General features: G+C 38.6%; 1 protein-coding gene across 45 annotated transcripts in view; it reads left to right on the plus strand.

The window, feature by feature from the left end:
• The window catches only part of TLK1 (tousled like kinase 1), a 104,033-nt gene that overhangs the window by 35,059 nt on the left and 48,180 nt on the right, over positions 1 to 20,794 (plus strand). For all 45 annotated transcript variants that reach the window (XR_006939905.1, XR_005861656.2, XR_005861659.2 and 42 more), the window contains 2 exons: positions 15,266 to 15,384; positions 18,894 to 18,965. Coding sequence is in view for 14 of the 45 variants with exons in the window: in XM_046944068.1 (XP_046800024.1) it covers positions 15,266 to 15,384; positions 18,894 to 18,965 (191 nt within the window). In the remaining 31 variants the exon portion in view is untranslated. The remainder of the gene's footprint in view (positions 1 to 15,265; positions 15,385 to 18,893; positions 18,966 to 20,794) is intronic.

Genomic DNA, 20,794 nt, shown 5'->3' on the forward strand with positions numbered 1-20,794 from the left:
TCTAGAGAAGTGCAAACAACAGCCACTGCTCCCTGCCCGTGTCTGACACCCCCTTACTGGTGTTCTGCTTAAATCTTCCTTTTTCGTTATTTCTTTATTAAAAAAAAAGGTGTAAGTCGCTTTGTTGCTGCTGTTGGTCTCACACCTTGGCGTTCTCTGCTTTGTAAGGGATGTGGCTGTGGAGCAGCAGTGCCAGTCACTGTGTGGGGTCCCCTTCTCGCTCTCGGGGCAGGCTGTGCGCTTTCTGAGCCGTGTCCCCAGGGCTGCCTTCCCACCACAGGTTCCCCTTCTGACCAGTGCCCGTCCGCAGGCATGACCTCCCTTGCCATCCTGCTCCTCTGCTTCCTCTCTGCTTCTCTAACTGCATTTTGCCTCTTCCTGCTCAGAGCCCTTCGCTCAGCCTTTGCCTGCGCCATAACTGGGTGGCTGAGGAGTGGGTGCTGCCACAGTTGGTTTGCTGGGGGAATGTCACCTTTGGAGTGGGGACGGGGTGGCAGTGCCATGCCCAGTGTTGGGCCATGACCCGACAGAATGCTGAGGGCACGCTGCTGTGAGGCTGTGCTGCCAGTTTCTCTGCAGACTGTCAGCGAGCAAAAGATGGAATCCAGTCTTAGGATTCTGTAGGGGTCCAAATGAAGGTTTGGTTTTTTGGCAATAACAGATTTTGTTGGTATTCCAGTTTTTAGTAATGGAAATTCCTCATGTTTTTCAGACTTACAACAAGTTAAGGCAGGTCTTTGCAGTTGCTGTTTGTTACATCTACTGAGTCACCGAATCTGTTTTGTTGTAGCCAAAGATGCAACAAAATAGTTATCTGTCAAAAACAAAACATTTATGGTATGAGTTCTCTCATTTGATAAATAATCGTCAGCACGGTGAATAATGTTAGCTTTTAGTACTCAGGAAAATGTTTTGTTACGTGAAAGTAGGAAATGGAAGCAGTGAATTAGTGACTCAGGTAACTAGATGAATACGTAGTGTGACTAACTATTAAGGATTTCAGTTCATTTCACAGGAGACTAAGTGGACTTTTTTGAAATTATGCTGGAACCTACATAGTACAGTCAGTTGTTTATGTCAGCATGTGCCACCACGTATGTAGAAATTTGCCTGTGTGTGGGTTGTGTGCATGCCCTGTGCCTAGGCACGCAGCGTGCCATGCCCAACCCCACTGCTGGGGCTGCCACTCACTCGCGTGCCTTCCTCCTTGTGAACTGCAGCTGGCAGAACGTTCTCATTCCTGGTGTGTTTTGATTGAGTTACTTTCACTAGATCTTACATTTCAGTTGTCTTTTTGCTCTGAGGTAGCCTGCTAAGGCAGCACACCTAGGCGACAGGCACCCCCCAGTGCCTACCTGTACCTGTGCCCACTTGCACAGGCTCTGGGCTTGCTTGGGATGGAGAGTGAACCTGGGATGGCTCTGAGGCCTCTCTCTAAGCCCGCTGCAGATTTAGGACTGTGTACAGTTTGCTTTTTAAAACATCCTCAGTGCATTTAACTAGGTGTTTAACTATCCCCAAAGTCAGGATTGTGGAACCAGTAAGGTTAACCAAATGCTGGGCAGAAGGCATCCAAATTTGCCACCAGGAGTAAATGGTTGGCACTTAGTGGTTGATCACTGTCAAGTCATTTGTAAGCATAAGGTTCTACGAAGCTCTTCTGCCATACAGGGAGTTCCGTGGTCCTCCTTTACCTGTTGCCTGAGCCTTGTGAAGGAAAACTCCTACTTTATCTCTTGTTTGGGAATGAGAGCTTGGATCACAGTTGTTCTTACTGAAGTGATGGCAGTGGTTCGCAGGAGCCAGCGTGACAACCTCATCCCTTAAAATAACTGTGGTTAGTTCTGTAGTGCTACAGATACCATGCAGCTGTGTTTCCAGGTCTTTCTACAATACAGGTGTTAATTACACGTTTCTACTGATATATTGAACATATATATGTACATGTATGTATAGATTTGTATATTATTTGCAATATCTAAGACATTGGGCTGTTGTTTTCTCATTCTTGGTTGCTCTGAGGGATTTAACTGTAACGATTTTACAAAACCTAATCCAGGTGATCACAGGCTTTGTCCATTCAGTGTGCAGGATGGGCTGTCCTCAGGAAAGGACTGTGCTGAAAAGAATGAGAGTCTGTTTTATTCTAAAATTTAAGTGAATGGAAATGATAGTATAGCAGAAAAGAAAGTGGGTTTAAAATTAGGCAGTGAGTACTGGATAGGAGAAACAGCTGTAACGCAGATTTCTTTATTGATGATGCTGAGCAAGTCTAAAGCCAGATTTCTGATGGATGATTACTTACGATATTTCTTTGTGAACGGATGGGTGCTGAATAAAAAATTAAAATGTATTTTTTCCTTTTGATTCTTCACCGGTTCATGAGTGATTTCATACAAGTCTCACTTTTCTTCCAATCTGTAGAGTGGGAGAACGCTGCACAGGAAAATGTAGGTGTAGTCAGTACAATGTCAGGTGTATGTGTGTAACTGATTTACTTGGAGCTGCATTCTGAGACACTCCTTCCTCCAAGGAGCTCTGGGGAAGTGAGTGTCTTATACGGCAAAGCTTGTATTCTCCTATCAGCTAGAGGAAGAGCAGATGTGGTTGCGTGATTCTTCGAGCACCACCTAGCCTCCGGACGGGGTGCCTACAAGAGGCAAGCGGCGATCAGTCACGCAATTAGCGCGGCCTTACTCAGCACAGGGACGGGATCATGGCTGCGTGGGCTGCCCGGTGTCGTGCTGTTTTCTCAACGAGCTTCTGAAAACTCTCGGTGTAAATTTTGTTTCCGTTTCTGGTGTTTTACATGCTGTGTGTGCTGGATGGCTATTTTGAGAAGGAAAAAAAAATAGGCAGCGTTGATGATGTTTTGAGGTCAATACCTTTTTACTTAAAATGGTGTAGCTGGAAAGCCAAAATGGTTGATGAGCCTTGTGGTTACAGTCAGAGGCAAGTTGACTGTCTCCCTTCAGTTTTAGAGGTGTGATATAGATATGTGTGTATATATATATATATATTTGCATGTGTGACGTGAAATGGTAGTCTATTCTATAAGTATATATAGTTTTAAGTTACAGCTGATCACCACGTTAGGAAAGAAATGAAAGAAATAGATTGCTAACAATGGGAAAGACTCAAGGCTTCCTTTTCATTTCTCCTTATCAGCTTGTTACTCGCTGTGCGGCGCAGCTGGTCTGTGGCGGTGCAGGCCAGGCCCGGGCGCTGCGGGGGGCACCTGGGTGCTGCGAGCTGCGGTTACCCCCCACCCCATGGTGGGCTGGGCGGCTGCTCCCGAGAGGCCCAGGAGATCAGACAGGCAGGGCTGGCGGTGGGAGCTGAGGAAGTAAGGCGATTAGGAAGTTGGGGAATTAACAACTGCAGTGTGCTCCTGTTGCTGCAGGTACGGCTTTCAAATGCCAAATGACCAGTGTTGTAACTGAGGAAAATAAGATGCATTTATTTCATGAAGTTGTTTTTTTTGTTTTTTTTTTTAAATGAATTTTCTACTTTATAGATAACTTCTGAACAAATCTATTTGGGGAAAAAAGTATACAGCTTGTTTGTTCCTTCATGGTTTACTTTTTCTGAGTGAGAGAACCAGAAAAACTCAGTGGGTGGGGGGCACTGCTCTCCCTTCCTGCTTGGTAGGTGACCTCTGCTTTTAACTTCCTATTCACTCTTTCCTTAGATAGCCGAAGCTGCTGTTTGCTTTTGATATGTACAAAAGGCCTGTGCCATTTTAAATTCTTGCAGAACAGCCATTTCGTGGGCTCGGGCGTATAGGGCTCCTGGTTTGTTTCCTTATAACTGTGTGCAGCAAATGAAATTGGCTGTACTTTCTGGTGTTTCTTAGGTGGATGTTTCTTCTTCATGATTGCTCTAGGCTTTTAGTGCTTTTCGGTGCAGAAATGGAGAGGGATGGAAAGGGGAGCTTTTGTTAAGAGTGTGATGCACTTTTTTAGAGTATCACAAAACTGTGACCTGTTAGTCAGTGTTGCCAAGAAGTGACCCATAAACTCGGGGCATACTTCTCCCTACTTGCTGCCTGTTCCCCAGAGGGGATAGGGAGCATCTGTTTTTGCAGTGAATAAAGCTGAAAAGGGCAAATTCTGCTTCTCTCTTTCTGTCTGCATGCCTTTTATAGAGCTGTCTGGGAGCAGCAGTAATTGCTGCAGATTCCTCTGTCGAGATGAAAAGGGTAGAGATAGGCAGCGTGTCACCTGCATGTGTGTGGCCCAGGCAGTGTTATTTTTTCTCTCGCCTGACATCATGTTGTGTTGAAGGCAGATGTGTGCTACCTGGGAATACAGTCTTCTGGTGTTTCTGTCACAGATGTCTTACTGTAACTTTGGCCAAGACCTTAGCTGCTTTCTGTAAAATGCAAATAGTCTTTCCCTTTTAGAGGAACTGCGTGCGTAAACTTAGTTTATGTATTGTATATTTGTTTACTGATATACTGTACAATGCAATGTAGTAACAGTGCTTTATTATCCTTCGGGACACTAAGTGGACTTTTTTTATTTCTACTTGATTCACTGCACATCTCCAGAAGACTTAAAAACAGATGAAAAAACTCAACCACCACAAACCCCAAGGAGCGCTGTCATAGTCTTTCTATTAACTTGATAGAATACAGCCATAGAAACAGTGCATTTAATGCAGCTTTTCCTTAACCAGAATGTTGTTGTCAAGAAAAGTTACTGCTCTTGACCTTACAGTTATGATGCGAGTCTAGGTTTCAGTCAGCTTTCTCCCAGAAATGGAAGAAATGATGGTTTAAGGCTTTTATAGACTTCAGATAGCATTACGTTCATGTAGTCACTGGTTATAGTGATCAGAGATGACAAGAAACATCAGGAGGATGTACTGATTGGCTACCCAGTTGCTGCCAATCCTAGCAGTGGTCTTGAATGAAACTTTAATAAAAACACTTTAAATGAGTACTTTGTTCTTCTGATTATTCTGTCACTAAAGCAGATGTTTGGATCAGACGCTGTAGTTAAAAAGATTTTATTGAAGATGTGTGTCTTTATTGGTATTTGGCTATTGTTCTAAATGGACTTAATGCTTAGAGTAGTGGTTTAGATAGCAGGAATAGGTAGTCACTTATTATGCCCTCAAGTATGGCTTTCTCCAGATGTTTGCAATGGAGAATTATCAGTGAAGAATGTTACCAAACCTCCTTGTTTCTCTGATACACACTGGTTCTGACAGTTCGCTTATTAAATGCTGTAAGTTGATGGTGTTGAAAAGCCATTGAAATCTTTCTGCCAAATCAGAACCTGCTCTTTGATCACTTTTGGTAACTGAGAATAATCCAAAGAACAATTGCAGATGAGTAATCTAGATTTTAAAAAAATGTGGCAAAATTTATTACTTACAATCAAATAGTAACAGGTTTTAAAGGAGTAAACATCACTCCCTGTGAAGAACATACTCAGGGTATCATCAGTCTAGTTTGCAGATGTGCAGAGTTTTTTGTCATACTCTTTCTGCGTACAGCTTTGTAGCCAACAACTGTTGGCTACAAATCTGTTTTTAACAAATGTTTTATTATTTAAGCTCTTAATTATGTGAGTACAGAGTAAGTTTCTGTAAGTAGGATATACTCAGAAGGGTTATTATTCTCTGTTAATACTTCTGCTGTGGAGTATATTCTGTAGTGGCTGTTTTGATTGATAGAGGAGGGCCTTCGTGGTGGGAGAAGACCGTGCAGTTCTAGATTTCAGCATGGGAAGTACATTCAGCTCTTTCCTAGCTCAGTATTGTTTTTGAGTTTACTGGTCATGGGGAAGGATCTTGGACGTGTGGGATTCTTTATCCCAGTGAACTGTTCTGCAGTTTGGACACGGCAGGTATTTCTGTTGCTATACCCTTGACTTGATCTGCTGAACTCAGTTTTCCTATAGTTAAGGAGTGTGGAGGAGAGGAGAAAATACAGTGGCACCCGTTTTCAAAATGTAGCCTCCTTACTGCAGTTGAGGGGTGACCATTCCAAGGTAAAGGATTTCAAGATTCTCGTAATGTACTGTACATTTTTTCAGTTATCTTTTTTTCCCTTTGGTCACTGAGCTAAACGTTATTCAGAGGACTCAGTACTTTGTAGACGTTGTTGCTCGTAGTGTTACTTGCTATGGTCATGCTTCCTGTACATGGTGCTCATGAAATTCTGTTAGATGGTTGGTAAACAGATAGGTAGGTACAGTGTTGAATGTTTGATGCTGTATCTTATCTTTACTAATTATTTTGTACTTGACAACTGCTATCATTAAGATGGGAAGAAACACTGTGAATATAATGACAGTAATTTCAGGGGCAAAATGGGAAAAACCTATTTTGTGATGAATTCCTGTAAGAAAAGTTAGAAAGAAAAAGTGTGGCTAAAAACTTACCTGTTGTAAGGACTCATGCCAAATTAAATGTTGAATCTTGTCTTCTGAATAATGAACACAACTGGAATGAGACATGGTATGTGGTTGTTTCAGTGAATATTACAAAAAAATTCAGTAGCTTTCAAACCCATCAGCACCATCAATTATTAGGCAGACTCCAATATGAAAGATGGCATAGATCTTCTCATTGTTTCTTCTCAGGTCTGGAATGTAGTTTTTGAAGATGCTCGGTTAGTTGTTTTTCTTCTTTCAAGCATTTCTGTTGGCTGCATTCATCCTTATCTTTTGTAGGTACTTTGCTGCACCTCTAGTAGATTCTGATTACAAAAGTGCAGTAGATTGTTGCCTGTGTCACTAAAGAGAAGCACAGTTACTTCTATACAGTATGTAGGGAAGATGTTGTCACTTAAAAATGAGAACTTTTGGTTGCTTCAGGAGGCCAGTGTGTTGCTCGTGAGCTTTTGGTCAATTCAGTAGTACTTCCAGGAGATAGAACCAGAGGGACTTGTCAGAAATTAGGAGTCACTGACTTGCCTTGGACATGGTTGCATGCCCAGTTTAGCAACACTGACAGTAGAATAGACCCTTGGGGAGCTATTGTCCTCTCAAGTGTATGAATCATTCCCTGAGATTTGCATGAGCCATTCTGAGTTTCCGTCCCTGTGGCACATATCCACGCACATGAGTATGTTTTGTTGGTTTATGTCCAAAATGAAAGCTTTGGTAGGCAACTTGTAAATCCATCTCTGCTTCAGCTGCCTGCAGCTGTATGATGAGGCACATAATAGCCAAGAGATCTCTAGGATAAATTACCTAGCTGAGAATGGCAAAATCTGAGATTGTTACCTGCATATGCTTCCTCGCTGAGTTGGAATTGGGTCACATGGCTTGTTCATAATTCTTTCTTTAAGATATCAGTGGAGGTTCACTCTAGTTCTTTCTAGCTCACTTTTCCTTTCCAAGTTGTTGGCCAGACATTTGAAATCTAAAACTGGCAAGTCTATAGATGGAATCTGAAGACCATTAGAATTTTTTTTTAGCATTAAAAAATTGATTTCTATTGTAGAATAATTTGCACAAAATGACTTATCAGTCCACCAGGCAGGCTCTTCTCTGTTTTGGATCACATTTCTGGACTGTTGAGCTGTTAGAAAAAGTGAACAATCTTCAGAAAGAATTAAAAAAAAAATCTACAGTTATTTGGAAAAAAAAGACTCCCAAAAATAAATAGACTGCATCTTATGGGGAGAAGGAAAAAGACACGGAATATTTTCCTGTTGTTTCAGCATGAGGAGAATTAGCATTGAACTTGAGAATGCAGGTAACCCAACAGCCCGACCAGCTCTTCCTCTTCAACTCCTTATTTCATGGGAAATCAGTCAGAAGTTTAGGCAGGCTTTTTTTTTTCTTCCCATTAGAAAAGCCTTGCTTTCTTTACATTGTATTTTAATAAGGGTGCAGCAGCGATCACGCAACTGTAATCTTTTGTAAAAGTTCTTTGGAAATGAATTTTTCAAATCACATTTGCCACATTCTTTTAGGCCAAAAATTGCCCATTGTATTTTTTTCTTACCTACACGTTTTATGTAGACAGAGGTCTGATCTGTCTGCCTGCTAATTTTGCAGCGTTTACTGAAGCAAAATATCCTCCCTTTTTTCTTTACCACCCCCACCCCAGCAGTATCAGTAGTTGTCTTTCACTTACATGTGTTCTGTTGTCCATTCTTTTGGACATTATTGCAATTGTAAAATACCTCGGTAGTTCAAAAACCATATGGCTAGGTGAAGGGCTAAGCTATAAAGGAAGAGGTCTGAAATTTGTTTCAAGATTACTGTAAATACATGAAGAAATGAGAGGGGGGAAGAAATAACAGCAAACGTGTGAATTTGAATTTCAGTTGCGTTTCCAAGCAGTGCCTCTAAGAATACTATAAAAAAAATACAAAAATAATTTGCAGGCTACGTTGTGGCTTTATCTTTTTGGATCAAAACGGAATTCAGCAATGTCTTCTGGTTGTTATTCTTTGGAGCCTGTCTGGTAAAATTAGCAGATGGGAATGGTGTAAAACAAGTTGAGGTTGAGATAAGTTGAAGCTGTCTTACAGAAGTCCTGTTTTGCTTGTATTTAGGTTGTTGTTTTAAAAGCACAGTCTTCCTCATTTCAAGAGGACCACTTTGTGGAATTAAAGGTCTCTTTAGAATGTTACGAAAAGCATTTTAAGCTCACCTAGACACCTAGTGGTTAGGTGTGTTTGTTGGGAAACAGAACCGCCTGAATTCAGGAGCTAGCTTGAGTGAAAAGTACTGTTATCGTGCTTTTCCGTGTTGTGTCCTTTGATGTTAACAGCTCGGGGACTGAGAAATGTTGTGTTTTCACTACTCATTTAAAATTACTCTTGATTAATGAAATGGATTCTGTTTTTTCCTGACCTTGGGCTTAAGATGTGTGTCTCATTAGGAATTTCCTATCACTTGCAATCTTTTCAAACAGCTAGTTTCACTTGAGCATTAGGATGTATTTTTTCCCTTTCCTACTTCGTGTACTGTTGCCGTTTGACTCCACCTATGGGAAAGGTTTTCAAGTCAAACACAGTACTCCAGTTTTTCACGTCACCTGTGTGGAGATTGTAGTAGTAGCTACCATAAAATAAGCTAGTCTTCTCTATTGGAAGGCCGGTGGCTACAAGGACTTGTAAATTTCCAGGTTGTATGTGGTCATGGGTAATCTGCAGCTGTTCTTGTTAAGTGTTTTGAAAGAGCTGCAAGCCTGAAGTCTTGGTAACGGTGTCTATAGATTTTTGGATGTGTAGCTATATGTATGTAATACATATGTGTATATTATTTAGGTGTATATAGTTTGGGATTGTTTTGTTTAAATCTCAGATTGTATTTTGCTGTTTGTCCTGTTAACTGCTGGTTTGGCTTGGGAGGGATCATTTTGACTCCTGCAGCCCCAGTTCTGCAGCCTTGGTGGTGATGCACTTCACAGCTCATCAAAGGGTGGGCTGTGCTTTTGCTGGTATCTTGGAATTGAATTCTTCCTTCCAAGATTACTGCTGGTTGGCTTAATGCCATCATGCTAGCACTGCAACTTGTTTTCCTAGCATGTTAGGAGTTTTCAAGGCTGTTTCTGGTACAGTTTTCTGTGATTTCCTCAAAAAATACTGCCAAAGAAAGGTTTAGCAAAACAGGTCAGCTTTGTGGTTTTTTGGATTCATTTCTCAATTACACAACCCAAATGTTATCTTTTAATTGGTACAGGTATTTTTCTAATATTAAAATGAAGAAACTTGCATTCATTACATACAGTTTAATGCTTTTACTGTATTCTGATTTGCCTTGCTTTTTCACATGCTTGGACTTGTATTTTAAAGCCATGTTCCTTCACAGACTGCTTGTTATGGGTAGCCTTGTTCCCCATTGGTTTAATAAGGTACTGAGGCATAAAGCATTAGCCGTAATAAATAGGAAGTTTTATTATTAAGAAGAAGAGAATTTGATTGATGTGACTATTAGCTTGCTTCTGTACCAAATACTTCATTATGTTGGAGACAGGAGCAGTAGTTGCTTACCTTATTTACCTGGAGAATGAAAATGTCCTTTCTGAGTGGTTCTGCAGTAAGGAAGGCTTTCAGGAGAGAGAAAAAAGAAGCTGAGTATATGTTCATGGTTCTGTGTTTTTATTTCCCAAATGATATGCAAGGGAAATGCATGTGGATGCACACAGAAAGAGGATGCATCTTCCTGTTGGTGAGATTTGCAAGAGAATTAGGCATACAACATTTTTTGCAGTACTGCTTAAGGATTTTAAAATCTGTGGTATGTTTTGCATTTGATACATAAACGTTTTATTTGTGTCTGCCAGTACACATGTACTGTGAGTTCTCATACTTGATCGTTAAGAAGTTGAACTATTATGGCATCATCGCAGTAGGTTAAATACATTTTTGGGATATTCCAAACTGAAATAGTTAACTGAAAGCCTTTCAGAATTGCCTTGCAATTCTGTTAACTAACACTTTCTATACATGGAAGAATGGTTAAAGCTTGGCGTTCATAGTTTCAAAGATTGTTTGATATGTCCATAGGAATTTTGATTTAAAAAAAATCTGCTTTCCAGACTGCTTTTCTTACCATTTGAAATGTGTACCTTTTACTTTCTTGTTTTCCACTCCCTTTTAGATTGATATTATATAGATTTATTGACCAAAAGCATGTTTCTGTCAGCAAAGAGAGTGTGTGGTGGTAATATAATCAATGTTAGCATGAAATGTTTAAAAAAAAAAAAATAGATATCACACCATGTGTATTCCCATAACACTTCACTGCCTACTGGGAGCATATTTAGGATATTCTGTTTACATTTTGGTTCATTGTTGAGCTCTGGACTTCAGTAGATAAGGCTTTGTGTTGAAGTATTTTGTTGTGCAGTTAAAAGCTATATATGTAGAAGTCTGCTGAAGGAACCCAACCAAACCATTATACCTCTCACTTAAGTGAAAGGTGGTTTGTGCTTTCTCTGAATTCAAGGGAGGGGGCCTCAGTCTGATTGAGGGTTTCTCTCAGAACAATGTGGCTTCTGCATAATGAACTTTATTTTCATCATTGAAAACTGACAATATGTGAAGTTTTTGATCTTTCTTTATCTGGAAACTGTAATTGATTGCTTGCTAACAAGAGTCCATTCAGGATAACAAGGGAGTTGAAAATAAAGATCGAGTCTTGGGACTTGATTCCATACTTAGTGAAAAAGAAAAACATATCTCATCTGTCAGACCTTTGAGCCTGCAACTCTGCTCTGTAATCTAGTAGTGTTCAAGGTGGATGTGTCCCAAAAGGTCCTGTTTACAGGAGGCTAAGACAGCAGCTAGCCTTCTGCTTCACGTGGCCTGGCTTACAAGTGTTGTTGCCCTTCATTGCTTTCTGGTCACCAAAACAATTCAAATGACTATGGAGAATCCTCTGATTCCTTACACACCTGTTTTGATAAGGTAGAAATACAGTATGACTGAGGATACTGAATGCTGTGAGAAAAACCTTGTAAGTTATTAAGTCTGACTTCTGATATAACCCATTGCAAAACAAACTCTCAGAAGTCTGCACTCCTGGTAAACAAGCATCCTTTGCAGGACAACATGCTGGGACTTCTGTGTTAGAGACCATGTGCAGTTCTGAAAGATAAACACAGAAGATTCTGCCATCACTCAAAAAAAAAAAAAAAAAAGAACCATCAGCTACGTAGTGTTGGCCATTTTAATTTTTCAAAATGACTAAAAGAGGCTTTGTAGAATCTGTAGTGGTTACAAGAAAAGAAAAGTAAGTTTTTAGGGCTCATAGTGAGGATTGGGTAATCTCAGAGACATTTTCTGTGGAAGATAGTGGATGTTTGAATGACAGTGGTTGGTAGCAATGCTACTTCATTTAGTGTTGTAAACATGCCTCAGTAAGCTACTTCTATGATGTGGTTGTGTGTCCTTTGAATTGGTGAACTGAATTTCTGAGGTAGGAATGAAGCTAGCTCAGCTAGTCTGTGCGTGTATTTTTAAGACTATACATTTAGTTTATCTTGTGAACAGCAGTTGAATTTATAAAACTTGGTGTTTATTTAAAAAAAATAAAAAGTAGTCTTTGTCCTGTATCTTCAGCTCTCCGAAGTTACCTTTAAAAACAGGTAGCTTAGTGTAGGAGTTGGACCGATCAGTATGATGGAAAAAGGTGTTTCACCAGAGGTGTAATGATAGAAGGATCGGCATGATAGAAAGGTATTGTAAAGGAAGGAAAAAAGGTTGCTTACCCATATCAGAAGATTCCAGGTTTGTAAGGAAAGCTCCATTAAGGAGGGATCTCCAGAAAGAGATCCTTTCCTAGTGGCCATCAGCCCTTCAATGAGGTCTAAGAGAGTTGCAGCCAGGCTCCACCCCTTCCAGTCACAGCTGAATTGCCTTCGCCTGTGCTCCCAGGGCTGACCAGGTCCTTTTCCAGGTGCTCTATCAGTGGTTCAGGCCAACAGTGACTTAACAGTTCCCATACACTTGGGCTGTGAGCTGAAGGAATATAGAGAACGGTATTTTCTTGAAAAAACAGCTGCATGTGGAAATCAGTCTTAAAATACAGCGTTATGGAGGGAGGCAGTTTGGTAGACTTCTAGGGTTTGCTCTTTGTTGAGAGAAAGCTTGACTCCAGCTTTTCTGACTTGTCCTTCTGATTACATGGATGATGGAGTGTGCGTGTTCATTGTGTGGTGCTCTGTGGTTCTGGACATTTAAATACAAAAGAAAAGCGAAACTTCAGTAGAGATGATGAAGAGAATATAATGCGTTTATTTGCATGTGTAGACTCTAAATGCTGAACAGGAAAAAGTGAGAAGTTGTACTTGATCTGTGCAGTGAAATACCCATCTGTCTGTGCAGTTACCCTCCACACTGCTAGAGTAGCCCAGGAGTGCTGATCTCTTCAGTGCAATCGTATTTAGGCACATAATAAATAAACCAGTACCAAAACCTGCAGTAGCAATTCTACCCCGTGCCATTTCCAGTGAGCCTTACCGATCCATGGGGATTCTTGCTTCCCCATGTTTCCTAAAATAAGCACAAGTATTGTAGTATCTGTTTCTGCAGTGTGCATGTGGTTTGCTAGAGTTATATCAGTAATTTTAGGTAAGCTCTGAACTGTTAAGGGCAGTGGCTAGGAAGTAGGCTAGTAAATCAGAATATTGTTAGTCCTGCTTCATTAAGTGGGTTGCTTTGGTATACTAAAATCGGTCGTTTCAGAATGGCCTACACTTGAACACGTTTACTGTTATGAAGTGAGACAATGGCCATTTGAACTTAGTGGTTTCTTACACTCTTACTGAAGAATACTTTCCCATTGTGGTATAGATTATGTACATGGTAGCAAGAATATGTTGTACAGATCTGCTTAAGAAAAGGCCTCATTGCCCAATGTGTGAATTAGAGGAGTATTTTTGTGTAAATGAGGAAGCGTGCACTTTGTTTCTGAAACCACTTGAAGCAGTATGCAAGAAGATTTTGGGAAGCAAGAGTTTTAAAGAGTATTCCTGAATGTTTGGTGCTGTGTGTGTACATAGTAAGGCAAGTCTTTTCCGTATGAGAGTTTAGTCTAAAACACATGGAAATTAGAGGAACTTCTGCTGGCCCAGTTCAGGAGCAGTGTTACGACTGCTGATGATAAGCCAGCTGCAATTTCAAACCAGCCCTGCATTCTTGCAGCATTGGAAAAGGCCTCCAGCTCCCTCTGGGGCTCCCCAGTTCATGAACCAGAAGCTGGCATGCTGTGCTGGACACTTTGTTCCTTGGTTGTCAAAGGAAGGTTCTACCAACACATTTCCCAAATGTCTTCTTTCTGACTGTTCTTTGCTTGGTGTGAAGGAGCGCTGGCACCCTGATCCCTGCCACTGGTCTTCCCATTGGAGCAAGGCAGACACTGCTGCTAAGACTCAGGCAGCCTGAATTAACAAAATGACTGAGCCAGGAGGCTGAGCTTCATGGCTTGGGCTGGCCAGTGTGTACAGGACAGAAGGGCCTATCTGGGTTTTTGAATGCTAGAGGTTGCTGAGATAGCCAGGAGTCCTAATAATGTGCCTCTTGTGTTCTTTAATAGTGAGTAGCGAGCTGTGCTGACACCTTGCTTGTCAGGATTCTTGGCAAAAGATACTTGGTGAAAGTCCATACGAGCACTCAAACATTGCAAACTACTTTTCATGAAAAGAAAATTCCAACCTCTTTTTTTAATAGTATCACTTGAATGTACATCAATATTGCTTCCTGTCCTTTTGGAACTACTTTTCTGACAATGTATGTTGTCCAGTGTGACTGAAAAGCATGAGGTCGGTAAGCTGTATCTTAGTTGAAAAAATGAGGCTATATCATTTTGCACGGTGCTTGAGGGATATGTCTTTTAAATAGTGCATAAGGACTTTGGCATTAAATAACTTATTTAAGATAAAGCAACCGAACTGTTTCCAATTTGAAGATAAACTGAATGTTCAAGTAGTTGAAAAGATAAAAACAAAGAACACAGTTTGTTTAAATACAGAAGGGTATTTGTCTAGATGATCTTTCAGACTGATTAAAGAGTCGTAAGTGATTTAAATACAAATTAGAAGGCTATGCATCAGACTGCAGCCTACTCGTGTAGCTGAGCTGCTGAGCTCATCTGGGTACATCAGAAACTCCTTTTGTTCATCCGTTCCCCTCCACCTTCTTTCCTCTGCTGATGCCATAGGCGCTGCTTTACCCCCTTCTAACAGCATCTGTAGGAGGCACCACCTGTGCAAAGGACTGCTACTCCTGGCTCCTTTCATATAGCTGATCCTGCTTCTTGATTCCTTGTCCTCCAAGTAACACTGTATTCCCTTTTACATGATGGTTACTATGGTCCATGACCTCATTTTCCTTTTTCCTACGATTTTTACTTGTCTTGCATATCAATATGTTGATATCCTAAATAATTGAGATAATACTGAGAACAAGAGCATTGCTGAATTGAAGGTCTTACGCTGAAGAGTATTTTGCTCCCATTGCTCGTTTTTACATCTATTAATAATCAACTGGTTGGCGTATAACACACTACAGGCTCCATGACTCTTACACGCCTCAATAGATTTTAGTTTTCACCAGAATTGACAGGAGTATTCTGATACAGGGAAGTTTCCTCAAAATTTCTAGAATTAGTGTTATTTTGTTATTAAATAACAGATGGTGAAATGTTGACAGTTTGGGAGTACAGATTTTTTTTTTTTTTTTTTTTTTTTTGTATAGGTCAGCGGTATATTTGGTTTACTTGTAAAATATTCTACTGTAAGCAAGGTTTTTAGAGAATATAATGGATTCATTTGTTTGTTTGTTTAGGAGCAATGGATGAACTTCATAGCCTGGACCCAAGAAGACAAGAATTGTTAGAGGCAAGATTCACAGGAGTAGTAAGTGGCAGCACTGGGAGTACTGGAAGTTGCAGTGTTGGAGCTAAAGTAAGTACTAAGAGCAGTTATCCAGATCTACAATGTTTGAAGCATTATTTTATATTGTCTCTCTTTTACATTGCCTGTGCTATTTACTGATAAAGGACTGGTGTGGAAGAGAGTCTCAAGAAAATTATTATTAGTCAGTTATTTTGGTTTGAGATAGGTTTGTTTATTCTGAACCATTCAGATGTTTGTTCTTAAAAAAACATCAAAGTATAGGATTTTACAGGCTCTTTTTTGGTTTTGTTCTAGTGTTCATGTGATCAGCGATGAAAGTTTTTCCCAATATTTAAAACGAGCTATTCCTTCTGTAGATAGCTGAATACTTCTGATTGAAATAGACAACAGACCTCTGTTTTCAAGATTCAACTTGTTTGAAGATTGTTTTATCTGTATTAGCAAAACTCAGTTATTTCAACTTTTTGAGACACATAATTTTATGTATTTTGATTGTAGAATTTCTGCAATCTATCTTCTAGTGTCAAAACCAAGCTGCAAGACTTCAGGGGAGACCTTTTGAACATTGAATACCATGGCTTAATTATCTTCCATATATTGTATATTAACCTTCAGTTAATACATTTTCAAAATAAATCTGTTTTTATTACAAATCCCATTCAAGTTTACTTCAATTTCCAAGACTGATTTCTGTAGTACTGCTGCCTAGATGATACTCCATTTTGGTTTTGAGTATTTGGACGTACTTCAGCAGGTATTACACTTAAAATTTAGTTATTTTTAACATCCTTATTAATTTTTAAGCTAATTTCACCCATTGCTAAAATATTAGGGAATTCTGTTTCCAAAGTGTATGTAATGCTCTTCTATTTTAAAATTTCTGTGCAAGCTTTATTAGCACTTTCCACTTAGTATTTGATGTTTTTATTACCACTCTATATTACACAGCAAAATACTACCTGATAGCAGAGGTTGATGAAAGAAATCAGATTGAATTGATGCAGTGTGATTGATGCATTGATGTTTTCTCTTCTTATTTAATTGTCTTTGAAGCATGCCTACAAAAGATGTATACTTTACCCTTGTGATTAAAAGTAGATAGAAGGAAAAGTCAGTAATTCTGGTTCATTTTCATTACTTTCCTCCTTTGGATCCTGTAGTATTACTTACTTCCTAAGTTATTAACTTATTATAATTGCTCAAGTAATTACTTAAAATTCAGATGAATTTTTTTCCTTTTTAATGTCCAGATCTCCCTTCTTTTGAGTTCATTTAATTTCTTGTATATTTATAAACTCTTGTATTATTTTTTGATCCAGCTTTGTTGGTCCCTTGTATTATTGCCAGTCTTTCTTCCTCAGAATCTGTCCACTACTGTGTTTAATGCATTTTATTTGAAATCAGTTATCAAGTTTCTTGGGATTCTCTTTCTTTAAACTTAACTCCCTGTGAGTTGCTTCTCATCAATCCAATAAATCTCTCCGAAACTTTTTTTGTTGCTTGTTGTTCAACTGATTTCATTTTTACCCAAATTACATTCCACTTTCCAAGATCATCCATCCAAATTAGCCAGGAAAAAAACAACAACAACAACAACAAAAAAACAACAAGAACAAAAAAAAGCCAGCTAATTTCCTTTTTCTCTCTACTATATGAAACACAAATTTCTTGTCCTTGGCACAGTCCTAGAACTATTTGAAAAGATAGTTGAATCTCATCCAATTGTTTTGCAAATGGATAGCTAGATAAAGTTTTTTAATACTACTAAATGCTTTGATAGTTGCTTGCAGAAGATACTACTACCACTGTAGTCTTTAGATGGGTACAAGTCCTCACCTACCGGATTTTGTTCTTCTTAACTTTGACTAGAAACACTCTACAAATGATCTCGGATGTACCTTGCAATATATGTTCTTTTTCCTGCTTACAGGAATATGGAGGAGAATACCAGTATCGATTGCAGTTTATCCCACCGTTAGTGAAATGGCAATTCTGTCAGTTTTGTTTGTATTTTTTTTATATCTTGAACTCATTTCTGACCACTCAGTGTATCTAGGCTGTTTGGAATTTTTTTTTTCCCTATATATTCCGTAGTCTTGTTGGTAGACATTATGAGAAGCTTATCTGATTTTTATTTAAAAAATGATACAAGCTTTTTAATCTGATGTGCAGAAGTAACTGGGAGAAGGCAAAAATGAGAACACCTCCTCTTCGCATACGTACCTGATTCCACACGTCACATTCTCATCTTCATAACCTAGCAAGACAGTGCAGAGGCTGCAGCACACAGATGCATGCAGATTATTTTTGGAAAGCATGCTAGGACTTTATTCTTCTGGTAATTAAATTGAGATGGAGTCTCGTTTACTGAGATTATTATGTAGAAGGCCTATCTACTGAACTGTTCTTCAGCTGTGGAGGAGGTAAAATCCAGCATCTTCAAGCTTTTTCAGTAAGCAGTAGTCAGTACATGAGTGTAGGTTACTGATATTATTGGCCTGACTCCAGCGATCACCTATTGAAGAATCACAAGGCACATCTAGGCATTTTTAAACTAGGCACTATTTTGGGGGCAAACACACGTTGAAATGTTGTGGGTTTAATTGCATTTCTGTAGAAATCTTAATTCAGATGTGATCTAGTTATTCCAGGAGGTGTCACAGGTCTGTATTGTAAGCTCATGCAGTGCTGGAATTGAATGCTTTAAAGCACGTATTTGCCTGAAGTAGTTGCTTTACTTCAGAGTGTTTGTTCTGCCTTTCTATTGGAGAAGAAAATAGTCCAGTAGTATAACAATTTTCTTTTAATTAAAAAAACCCCTCATGTTAGCACTTCTTCTGTGAATGGAGCAGACTCTTTCAATAAAATGTCCTTGTTGCCATTCTCTGTTCAAAAGATCTCTGAAAAAATCAGCTATAAAACATTTCTATAGAAATATTGTAATTTGAAACTATTAGAGTTTCCTTTTTTTTTTTTTTTCCTTTTTCCCTCTCCAGTAGTCTAAATTTGTTGTACTGGGGGATGTGATTTGTTGTAAGAATATACAGGAATATTGTCAATAACTTGTTCTTTTCTTTTGTTGACTGAATTTTAAAAATAACTGCAATAGCCTGGTGTCTGACTTAGAGAAAATTAGAGCCTCTTTCCTTTTGAAAACTGTTAAGTTTCAAAAGTTAGTGTTAAGTCTCTAACACTTTGAGCATGGATGTATAAGCCCATTCTGTGGAATCACTTTATAGGGTTCTTCCTTGGATGTTTTGCTATTCCCAAATAAGATTTTGAACGTTCCAAGGCTTCACTTGTCTCAAAAGAAATTAAAATACAGAATTGACTGCACTACATCAAAACACATAACCATCAAATTTCTTATCCCCTCTATGAATCACAGGGACTCTGTAGTTCGTCGGTTTTTCCTTACAGGCATAAAATTTGATCACTGTTACTAGTTACAACTGTAATAGAAATGCCCTACTATCTCTGTATAATACAGAACAACAATGAAGTACTCACTTAACAAATCTGTTTGTAATACGTAACTATTGTATTTGTCTTGCTAGGCCTCAACAAATAATGAAAGTTCGAACCACAGTTTTGGAAGCTTGGGATCTTTAAGTGATAAAGAATCAGAGGTAAGTATGCTAGGCAGATTCATTATTACTTATTATTAACTCAGAGCTTTAATGCTAGCAAGTCATAATTTATTTTCTACTCTGCTTTGCTTTATATAGGAGCTTTTAAAATAAAATACAAAAACGCTAAATAAGAGAAAGCATACATTAGTATGTCCCATTCTTTGGTTTTTTGTTTGTTTGCTTGTTTTTGTTTGTTTGTTTTGTCATGAGACTAGCTATTATTGAATATTTTTCTACTGAATCTTGTGGACTATAGATGTTACCTATATAGTCATGCTATGAGGATAAACAGCCAAAAATGTTTAAACAATTTGCTAACTTTTTTCTAATAAACAATAATGCTTTCATCAACACAAATAAATGATGGCTAATGTTTAGCTATGCCTTTGGAAATATGCCTGTAATGTTTGGTGTAGAAGAATGTCATTTTACACTTGGACACATGAGATGCAGAAGTGGAATGGTTTTTCTAAGGCATGTAAATCTGGTAGTTCAGTCCACTTCTTCAGTCTCTGCGCATGTTTTCACCTCAAGCCATACTTCTGGATGGGGATAATATATATAATATGTGTTCTACTACTTGGATTCTAAAATAGAAATGCTTCCATTTTTTTTAAATGGTCCCTACACAGAGCAATTCAGTGTTCCAGGTTTCTTCTGTTTTCTGAAAGTTCAATCGGAATGACATTGGATAATGAAATATGGTTTCTTGACCTGTTCTCAGAAGTTGGCAGTTGTATTTGCTTAAATTAAATTACAATTGTAATACCAAATATGTTAATAAGTTTCAGAGTTTAGTTCTTAAAATAACATCTGGTTTCTTGCATGCTGTAAGCTGTCAGAAAGTACACTTTAAATCATAGACAATTGGCAATTTAATTGACAATTAAATTTTCATAGTAGAGAATTCCTGTAGTGGAAGGTAGAATAGAAGTACAAAGACTTATTCATACGGAAAGCAGCAGCATCATTTGATGTTTTGAGGAAAAAGTGCTGTATTATAAACAGATATCAAAAGAAAAAAAAAGTAGGAGTGCAAATCTCAAAATCATTGAAATGAATTTGTAGCAACAATCTCAGTTGTGCATAGTGTAGTGGTGCATTAATCATACTGTTTTTTCATTGCTAAATTAGAAACAAAAACGTCATTCTCACTTAGTTTTCAAAACAAGGCGAGCTTCTCCCAATGCCATTTTTGTTTTTCTGGTATGTAAATTTTAATTTTATTTCATTTTTGTTTTCACAATGGACCTCAGCAAATACAACTATAAGAATTGTAGCCTTTTTTCTCCCCCTCTGCCAGATGCATCAAGTAAAGTGCAGCATAATTGAATTATAGTTTGAAGAGATACTTTACAAAGTAAACTTGGATCTTCAAAATAACTTGAAACCAAGCATTGCAAGCAATAAATGTTAACTGGCAATTTGAACTTAATATCCAGACCCGTGTTTCAGCTTCTTTTTAAGCTTATATGTTGTTACTATTTTGTGAAATGTTGTGTTGCTGCAGTACATAATTTGAGCATGTATTAGCTGCTTGTAGTTAAGCTAAATTGGCTGCCTCAGACTGTGAATAGGTGCTTCTGATAGGCTTTCAGTATTTTGGCCTTCCTCCACCATCCCTTGTTAAAGTGGATTACTCCTCCTTGTTTTGGTTACAAATATGTTCTTTTAATTACAACTAGTATTTTCTGTTCTCTGCGGATAATGAATTATTTAAAGGAGAAAAGCTTTGTCTGTGGCTTGATTTGTCCAGTTTGATTAGCTACTTAAATGTTTTGCTCTGCTTGCTTGTAGCTGTTCAGTTGCTTCAGTTCCCATTAATA

The sequence above is a fragment of the Gallus gallus genome, chromosome 7, assembly GCF_016699485.2.
Source record: "Gallus gallus isolate bGalGal1 chromosome 7, bGalGal1.mat.broiler.GRCg7b, whole genome shotgun sequence".
NCBI classification, from domain to species: domain Eukaryota; kingdom Metazoa; phylum Chordata; class Aves; order Galliformes; family Phasianidae; genus Gallus; species Gallus gallus.